The 9,795-nt window shown below is 43.0% G+C and overlaps 2 protein-coding genes across 2 annotated transcripts in view; both read right to left on the reverse strand.

Moving 5' to 3' along the window:
- The window catches only part of Inpp5f (inositol polyphosphate-5-phosphatase F), an 83,968-nt gene extending 74,431 nt beyond the window's left edge, over positions 1–9,537 (reverse strand). Inside the window, exon 1 of the mRNA XM_048338118.1 lies at positions 9,239–9,537. Within this exon, the coding sequence (XP_048194075.1) occupies positions 9,239–9,335 (97 nt within the window). The 5' untranslated portion in view covers positions 9,336–9,537. The remainder of the gene's footprint in view (positions 1–9,238) is intronic.
- Positions 2,934–3,457, reverse strand: LOC125345991 (thioredoxin-like). The gene has a single exon (XM_048338121.1). The coding sequence runs from the start codon at positions 3,388–3,390 to the stop codon at positions 3,073–3,075; it is 318 nt and encodes a 105-aa protein (XP_048194078.1). The 5' UTR covers positions 3,391–3,457; the 3' UTR covers positions 2,934–3,072.
- Positions 9,538–9,795: the final 258 nt, after the last annotated feature.

The raw sequence follows: 9,795 nt of genomic DNA on the forward strand, positions 1-9,795 counted from the left end.
AACCAGGCCGTTGAGTTCAAGCCCCACAACTGACAAGAAAAAAAAAAGAAACTCTAGAGGTTGGAGGTATGACTCAGATATCATTAGCCAATGAGCAAAAGTTTCAGATACTGAGTTTGAGTCTTTGATCTAAAAAAAAAAGAAAGAAAAGAAATTCTAATGTTGCAGCTAGATGTTTTAACTGTCTTAAATCATATATACTGATATTGTAAAAACTGGGAAAGTTGAAACTCAGTGTAATTTAAAAGAAAGTGAAAACCTGTTTCTATAAGAATACCTAAATAAAATTCGTGTAATTTTAAATATCCTACTACCAAGATAAAGAAATGCAAGAGTAAAATTGGAGAAGCTGAAATTAAAATGAAGTAACTTTAAATACGAAACAATGTCTTAAAATCCATCTCTAGTTCACTGAATCAGCCTTACCAAAACAAGTATGACAATATACTTGCTTGTGAATGGAAGTCCTTCCCATAAGGGTCTCACGGCATCCACAAAATGAAAGTCATCCTAACCAAACATGCCTTTTAATTAAGACACTACCAGGATATGTTCTGAGTATCATAATGCTGGATCAGTTCAGTGTTTATTCTCACTTTAACAATAATAGCCATTCATTATTAATGCATTATCAGCAGCCACTGGTAATAAAAATTTCCCTATTTTAATAAACAAACCCTGCTTCCAAAGTTCTCAACTCTGTTGTGGCCAGTTGACACATAATTGTGACTTAGATCAGCTAACTGACAATTGTTTATTATGGGGCCTATGACATTGATGTTCTCTCTCTTACTGTATTTGCAAGGCAAGATTTTAAAAGGTTATGTTTTAAAATATTTGAACAGAAATAGAACTGTTTATTAAAAGACACAGAGATATAAACACAGCTTATAAAGATTTAACACATTTATATGCCCATAAAAATTCACCAAATAAAGGTTAGACTATGATTCTAAAATAAATCAGTAGCACAGATGAACTGGTTTGATTTCCCAATGGTCTAGCATGTGTGTGCAAACACATCAGCTTAGTCCATCATAAACCATAAAGACCAAAATTAGCAACAGCAACCTTTCTATTAAAGGGCCAATTGAGAGAAAATTAAGATGTTTATGAGCCTCATTTATTTTTGTTCAAGAAGAAAATGATTTATTAAATTCCAAAGGCTTAAGAACAAGATTCCCAACTAGATGCTGGCAGCTCACTACTGGCTAGCTACTCAGGAGGCAGAGATCTAGGGATCAAGGTTCAAAGTCAGCCTCAGCAGAAAAGTCCTTGAGACTTTATTTCCAGGTAACAAGCAAAAAGCTACAAGTGGAGCTGTGGCTCAATTGGTAGAGCACTAGCCTTGACAGAAAAAGCTAAGGGACAGTGACTAGGCCCTGTGTTCAAAACCTAACATCAGCGCGCGCGCGCGCGCACGCACGTGCACACACACACACACACACACACACACACACATATATTAGATTTCCCTTAAAGGAATAAATGAGAAATTAGCACAGCAATATTCTGTGCATGAGAGGCAGTATTCTGGTCTTCTGGTCTTTAGTCTCACTAAGTTCTACCAACAAACCCTTTGTTACTCAAACCATAAAGGGTGAACCAGGGTCTACAACTATTTCAGTTCATTTAATACAACTCTGAGGACCAGGTTCTTGGGGAGTGGTGATAAGTGCCCTCCGTGCTATGGCTGGGCTAGGACCCATGTTGCTGGAAACCCTGGAAAAGCACCAAAACAGCCAGTTTCCCAAAAGACCATGCTAACATGGAACCTTGGTCTCTGGAATCTGCAGGTTCTAACCTAGAAGAGCCTGATGGCACTCTCCTTTGAAGCCAGCTTCATTTGGCAGGCCAAAACACAAGTATCCAGGAACCAGGGATCTACAAAAGTTGCTCCTGTCTCAGAAGATGACTGCCCTTACTAAAGGCTTGTCTCCTTCATGCCATCTCAGCTTTGTTGGCTCAGAAAGGTTGCTCCTGAAACTGGATCTAGGATTCTTACAAAGCTAACTGAGAAAGGCTTCAGGTTGCTCATCACTAAAGGAAACAATTCAGGTCCAGTACATATCAATGTTTCTACTCAAAGATCTACCCTATATCTATTCCCTTCTTAAACTGCAAATGTTCTAAAAACCCAAGAGGAGAAACCTGATAAACTGACCTTAGCTGGAAAGACTACTAGTCAATCTATAACATAACAACATTCCTTCTAACTACAGTATTTTGCTTTTGCAAGAAAGGAGGCAGGGCAGACAAAGAGTCAAAGGACAAACTAGAAAACCCCATGTACAGCCTTCTCAACCTACACTTACCCTTCCTGAATGTTCCAGCTATGATATTCAAAAGGACTATCTTATTCTCTATATAGACTGTATTATAATGATTACGACAGCTACAAATACACTTTATCTATTAATTCCATTAACTTTGTAGTCAAGAAACTAGAAACAGAGCAGAGCATAGTGACAAATAACTGTAATCCCTGCACTTAGAAACTGAGACCAGAGTACCGTGCCAGGCACCAGTGGCCCACGCCTGTAATCCTAGCTACTCAGGGGGCTGAGATCTGAGGATTGCGGTTCAAAGCCAGTCTGGGCAGCAAAGTCTGTGAAACTCTTCTCTCCAATTATCCATCAGAAAACAGTAAGTGACACTGTGGCTCAAGTGGCAGAGTGCTATCCTTGAGCTGAAGAGCTCAGGGACAGTCCCCAGGCTCAGAGTTTAAGCCCCAACACCAATAACAACAAAAAAAGAGTATCTTGAGTTTCAGGCTAGCCTGGGATACTCAGCAAGACACTGCCTCAAAAGAAAAGGAAGAATGGGACACCAGTAGTTCATGCTTATAATCTTAGCTAGTCAAGAGGTTGGGATCCAAGGATTGAGTTTCCAAGCCAGCACAAGTAGGAAAGTCCTTGAGACTCTTTTTTTTTTTAAAGGGTAGAATTAATATTTTATTGTCATTTATAATCAGCAGTTGGATATACAGTCTCCATACTTCATACTTTTGTAAATTAAAAAAAATTACAAGTTTTCAAACAGCTGACTGGTAATATTTTTCAGAAAATGTGTTTACACTAATTCATTAATGGTGGTTTCGAGCTTTTCCTTATTTGCTCCAGAAAATTCTCTCACCTTCTCACCCGTTTTAAAAAACTGGAAGGTTGGCATGCATTTGACTTCACAGTCTGCAGCCACATCCTGACAGTCATCCACATCGACTTCAAGGAACATCACATTGGGATACTTTTCAGAGAGGGCGTGAAAGAAGGGTTTGATCATTTTGCAAGGTCCACACCACGTGGCTGAAAAGTCAACTACTACAAGTTTATCTCCTGCAGCGTCCAAGGCTTCCTGAAAGGCTTCCTTGCTGTCGATCTGCTTCACCATCTTGGCTGTTGTGAATGAGTTGAACGACCGTAGAGAGGAATGGAAGTGGATCCAAGGTGGCCGACGCTGCGGGGATCCTTGAGACTCTTATTCTCCCATTGACCACCAAAAAGCCAGACATAGCCTTGAGCAAAGAAACTCGGGGACAGTGCCCAAGCTGGGTTCAATTCTCAGGACCAGTACCACCGTCCCTCCCCCCCCCCCCCAAAAAAAAAGGTAGAACCAGTGGCTTGCTACTCAGGAGGCTGAGATCTTAGGATCACAGTTCAAAGTGCCAGGTCCAGCAAATGTGCAATGCAAGTGCACGCGCGCGCGTGTGCACGCACACACACACAAAAGAGGTTGGGAAAGATAAGAGAAATTAAAAAGGGTAACAGTGAACAAGATGCATTGTACTCATAAACTGAAATATTGGACTGAAAGCTCTTTGTACAACTATTTTAAGATAATATTTTTAATTTAAAAGAAGTAATTATACTGGGCTGGGCATATGGCCTAGTGGCAAGAGTGTCTGCCTCATATACATGAGGCCCTGGGTTCGATTCCCCAGCACCACATATACAGAAAATGGCCAGAAGTGGCGCTGTGGCTCAAGTGGCAGAGTGCTAGCCTTGAGCAAAAAGAAGCCAGGGACAGTGCTTAGGCCCTGAGTCCAAGCCCCAGGACTGGCAAAAAAAAAAAAAAAAAAAAAAAAAAAAAAGAAGTAATTATAGGGCTGGGGATATGGCCTAGTGGCAAGAGTGCTTGCCTCCTATACATGAGGCCCTGGGTTCAATTCCCCAGCACCACATATACAGAAAATGGCCAGAAGTGGCGCTGTGGCTCAAGTGGCTAGCCTTGAGCAAAAAAGAAGCCAGGGACAGTGCTCAGGCCCTGAGTCCAGGCCCCAGGACTGGCCAAAAAAAAAAAAAGAAGTAATTATAGGGCTGGGAATGCGGCTTAGTGGTAGAGTGCTTGCCTGGCATGAATGAAGCTCTGGGTTCAATTCCTCAATACCACATACACAGAAAAAGCTGGAAATGGCACTGTGGCTCAAGTGGAAGAGTGCTAGCCTTGAGCAAAAGAAGCTCCGGGACAGTGCCCAAGTCCTGAATTCAAGCCCCAGGACTGGCAAAAAAAAAAAAAAAAATTGTCAATACTGTAGAAATTTTTGTTATGCAGCCATGTACTAGGTTAGAAGATGGCTATCCCTCATACTGAAAACTTAGACAAATTACTTCTCTGTGACTCATCTGAAAAATGAGGTTGATAATGAAACTTTCCTCTTAAGTTTTACTGTGGAGATGAAATAATATATACAAACTGTAGAACAATGCCACACAGAAAAAAATTCAACAAATAAAAGCCATCATTATTATTCATCTAGGCTGATGATATAGATAACAAAATATGCACAAAACACCCCTCAATCTGTAAACTATCATTCTAGTAGACCCTTTCTTACTTTTACTTTCAAGCCAAAATTGTGAGTGGGCAGGACTTTGCAAAAATAAGTCTTTTCTAGGCTAAATAGCAAATAAATGTACATAAAAATGTACAAATTGACTCTACCTAATTGCTATCCTGTTCATAATATAAAATATGAATTAAAAAGTAGCATAAAACATAAAAAAGTGCTAAGCCTCCTCAAAGAAACTGAAAACTAAAGACACTAGGTCTTTCTACAAATAACAAAAATGGTTAGAGAGATGGTCATAATATATTTAGTAGTAAGTCCTTACATTTTGTCGTGAAATTTTAGCAAACATGGTTTGGGTGGGGTTTCTGTTGTTGTGTTTTGTTTTGCCATGTGGCCAAGCGTAGTCTCAAACTCATGGTCCTCTTGCCTCATCCCTGTTCACATCCCTGTGCCAGGATCATAGGTACCACTACTCCAGGCTATAAACCGGAAATTTAAAGGAACTACTTCTTCAGAAACATTTTTAAAGTTAAAAAAAAAGTGGCACAGAACTCTAAACTGAATAAAGTTTAATCAAAACATTCCTCAGAAGAGATAAATATTCCATTTGGATTTCAATTCCATAATATAATTTTTCCTCCAAAATTGTTCACTTCATATGACACAGTAAAAAGTAAAATTTCATTATCATAGCATAACTCTAAAAACAGGAAACATTTCTGTTTCTGTGAATTCTGATAGCTAGTATCCCCTCAAAAGAGAGAGACAGAGAAAAATGCTCATTTTGACACTCATGAATGTTGTCTGTTGGCAGGTGTTTTGAGATCCTTTCATGGTCACTCAGTCTAGGACAGAATGAGGCAACACAGAGCAGTAAATTATATAACACCGCCATTACCAAAGCCACAGGACTGGTGGAAGTAATTTTAAGACCAAGGAGATAAGAGCATATCACCATTCCCCAAAAGCAGATTGTATTATATTCCCTCCTAAGTCTTTAAATTACAATTGTTCTCAGGCATTAAATTCTTCTCTCAGGAGATTACTGAATGTTTACAACATGGTCTATAATTTTCCTGGAAGAAATTAAAACAACAAAATATTTTTCTATGGTGGTCATTACTTTCCAATAAACATAAGCATCTATCAAAAAGCAGTGATCCACATAGACAAAGACTACTCGCTAGTCTTTTTAAAAAAAATAGCAACACTAAAAAAAAAAAAACCTAACAATACTCAGTTGTTTAGCTAGAAAAAAAGAACTGAAAAATTTAAACAATGCTAAACAAACAAACAAAAACAAAAAACTTCCACAAAATTGTGTTTCAGAAAATAATGCTATATCAGATAGGCCAAAAACTACAAGTGGTACTGCTTCTTTCCTCCTATCTCCTCACCCAAGTAGACAGATACTTCCCACCCAAATTACCAGATATTTAAAACAGCCTAAAATGAGTAATAAGCATAACCTGCATCCTAATTTTTATTGTTATTATTAAGTTGTCGTACAAAGGGGTTACAATTACATAAGTCAGGTAATCAGTGCAATGCCTCTTGGACAATGTCACCCCTTTCTTCACTTTCCCCAGTTTTCCCCTTCCCATTCCTGCCCTCAAGTTGCACAGTTTATTTTTTACATAGTGTTTACTGAATACAATGACTGCATTTATGCACCCTTCCTCCCTCTATTCCTGTGCCCTCCTGCATCCTATCTTTAAAGCAATGATTTATCTGAGAGAAAACTTGTTCTTAAATTTAATTCACATCAACTAAACCAAACAGGCCTTCTGTATTCTAAGCACTTTAAAGCCCAGAGACACTGAGATGAGTAAAGCGGGATCCTTGCCTTGGGGAATACACTGTCCATTGGAGCAGTAGGTAAACTGTTATCATGGAAATGTGTGCTAAGTATAGAAAATACCTAGAGGCATAAAAAAATTCTGTCCCAGGGGTGAAGGGGAAAGTTTCATAGGGGTAGCCTTGAAGTTGGGTCTTATACAACAGGCAGGAAAGGAAGCTGAAAGTAACAAACATTTTAACCTTAAATATCATCAGAGCTTATTCTTCTGATGTCTTTAGGAGAAACAAAACTCTGGCTTCAGGTTGTTCAATAACCACATTTAAAAACCACCAATGTATGCCGGGCTCATGCCTATAATCCTAGCTACATAGGAGTATCATGGTTTGAAGACAGCTCAATTAACCACAAAAGAAAGGAAAGAGGGAAGAAAGGAAAGAAGGAAGGAAGGAAAGATGGAAGGAAGGGAGGGAGGGAGGGAGGGAGGGAGGGAGGGAGGGAGGGAGGAAAGAGAGAGGGAGGGAGGGAGGAAGGGAGGGAGGGAGGGAAAAGGAAGAACAAAACCTGGAATTGGCACAGTGGCTCAAGTGGTAGAATGCTATCCTTAAGCAAAAAACTCAGGAACAGCATCCAGGCGGTGAGTACAAGCCCCAAGACAAGCATTTAAAAAAAAAATGCTTACAAAGCTTTTGTGGTCTTATAATACTACAATGCAATAAAGAAAAGGACTTGCTCATTAATCTATTTAATCCAGTAACCAATGGGAAGCAATGAAAGGTTTTAAATGCTGTCACTACAAACAATAGCAAAACTGGCCAAAAAAGCAGTGCAGAGACAGTTGAGTGAAAATAAAGAGAATTTTAAATAATTCTATCTATTGAAAAACACTCTACTTACCATATGAAACAATCATACTTAGAAATTAACTAGTTGGTAAAGTGAAAGGATTCTTTATGTATCCATTCTTAAAGATCAAAATAGGCTGCTACTTCTAAAACACACTGGACTCTTCCTTCCTCTAGACTTTAGGTCTACTTTATTCCAAGATCAGCTATATTCTAAGAAATGAGATAAACTTAATTGTAAAGCCTTATAATCATTTTATTTTATTCATGAAAAAGGTTTAATTGGCCTTTTGATATAAACTTGGGACAAATAAACAGTAGTCCAAAACATATGACTTAATCCAAAAATCTAGGCTCCAAGTTCCCCATTACAGTTGAGGAAAGTAAGAAAAGTATAGAAAAGTTTTTCCTGTCAGGGAAACTGTCCATCTAGTTCTCTTAGATTCACCATTCTGACTCCCAGGAGTTAGATCTTTTCACTGCCAGGGAATTTTGAATTCACTTTACTTCAGTAATATATCACTCCTGAATCTCACCCAAAGTCCGAGGGTCAGTTGGGCAGAAAGCAGGATAAATGGTCCAATCAATAAGAAAAAAAAATAGCAAAAGGCTGGCCCAAATGACCCTATTTACACTCTCAAGATAACCAAGAACCATCCTCATGTGGACCCAGTAGTTTCTCCTCCATTCTGAAAAAAGGAAATAAAATGTGATAGCAAGAAAACACAGTCAGAGCCTAGAAAAAAAGTAAGTTCTCCTTTACTGCTCTAGCAAAGCCACTGGCAGTCCTCTCCAAGTCCCAGTTGCATTTCCTGGGACCCCTCACACCTTTCTCCTCACCTAAAAAGGAGGATGCTCTTGTCTGCTCTGGAAGGTGGTTGTGGAGATTGGGAGGTCAAGGAGGAGGGATAGTATTAAGGGATCTGTACTTGGAAACCACCCTGTAAGTGATAACAAGTAAAGTTCATTTGGACGTTTCTGACTTTCCAGTTCATACCAAGAAATACTTTTGAGTAGAGGTACACACAAGAACTAAAAGGAAACTTCAAATGCTGTATTTAAAGAGTTCTGTTCTCTTCCTTTTCCTAAAGTAAAAGGATCCTGCCTGAGTGGTGAAGAAAATAGACTGGCAAGCTAAAGCAGGGGCCAGGGGGCCCCAAAATCGTCCCAGGGGAAACCGGATTGTCAGCTCTGAGGGCAGGGCTGCATGATGGCCTAAGTGACACCCAGTCGATACAGTTTTGTTTCCGCACAGAAACAAATACTTCGATATTTTAGCACAACTTAATACAGATCTAAAGCCAAGTGTTTTACATCAAGTGCCTGGGAATTAATTAACCGATGGTTAGTCACTTAATGAATAAGGACCAGAAACACAGGATGTCAACAGGGAGTGTCCCGCGGAAGATTCCACTGCGCTGGATGGAATTCGAACTCAGAACTTGGCGCCACGGACTCAGAGCAGCCGCTCCAAGTAGGCAGGCCTTTACCAAAGCCCAGCTGCTAGCGGGGGGCTTTACCTCCGGCTTGGTGAACCCCGTCCCAGGCCCCCCTGTCCCCGAGGGAGTGGACGCGCGCTCAGACCCAGGATCACCGGCCTTCTCCGCAGGGGGACCGGAGAGGCTGCGGCCGCTCGGGGTCAGGAAACCCTGACAGCTCGCGCGCCGCCTGGGGGCCCCGCCCGCCCCGGCCAGCCCGCCCGCCCGCTCGCCCGCGGCGGGTCCGCCGGGTCCGCCGAGGGGCCCGGCCGCGCCCCCCTCCGCTCCCGCCCGACCCGGGCTCCCCAGTCCGCGCCGCACCCCTCACCGGGTCGGAGCTGCAGGCTGCCGTCGCGGCGGCTGCACCACAGAGCGCGCTCGCCCTGCTGCAGGATGTAGTGGTCCTTGGCTTGGAAGAGCTCCATGCCGGCCCGGCGCGGCGCGGCGCGCTGAGGGAGGCGGCGGCTCCTGGGCCCAGCGGCGGCCACCGAGGCCCACAGGGGGGCGCCCCGGGCGTCCTCGGCAGCCGCGGCCACCGAGCCCGCGCCTCCGGACGACGGCCGAGGACCTACAGCGCCGGGGAGCGGAGCCGAGGAGCGCCCCGGGGACGACCCGCGCGCGGAGAACGCGCCCCGGCGGCGGCAGAGGCGGCCGTGGAGGCCTCACCCCCAGCGCCTCCCCTCGCCGAGCGCCACCCCCGGCGGGCCCCGCCCCCTTCCGGGCTCCTCCCCTTCCCAGGCTCCTTCCCTAGCCGCTGGCTCCACCCCCTCCGCCCGCTCGCCCCGCCCCGGCCGCCCCAGGCTCCGCCCTCTGTCCTCACTCCGCCCCTCTCCGGCTCCGCCCAGGCCGCGCTTCTCCTTTCTGCTCCCTTTCGCGCCACCTCCT

This window comes from Perognathus longimembris, chromosome 2, assembly GCF_023159225.1.
Source record: "Perognathus longimembris pacificus isolate PPM17 chromosome 2, ASM2315922v1, whole genome shotgun sequence".
NCBI lineage: Eukaryota > Metazoa > Chordata > Mammalia > Rodentia > Heteromyidae > Perognathus > Perognathus longimembris.

What these genes read in the sequence shown, in the direction of transcription:
- LOC125345991 (XM_048338121.1), bottom strand. Translation starts at nt 3,390, where the DNA reads ATGGTGAAGCAGATCGACAGCAAGGAAGCCTTTCAGGAAGCCTTGGAC.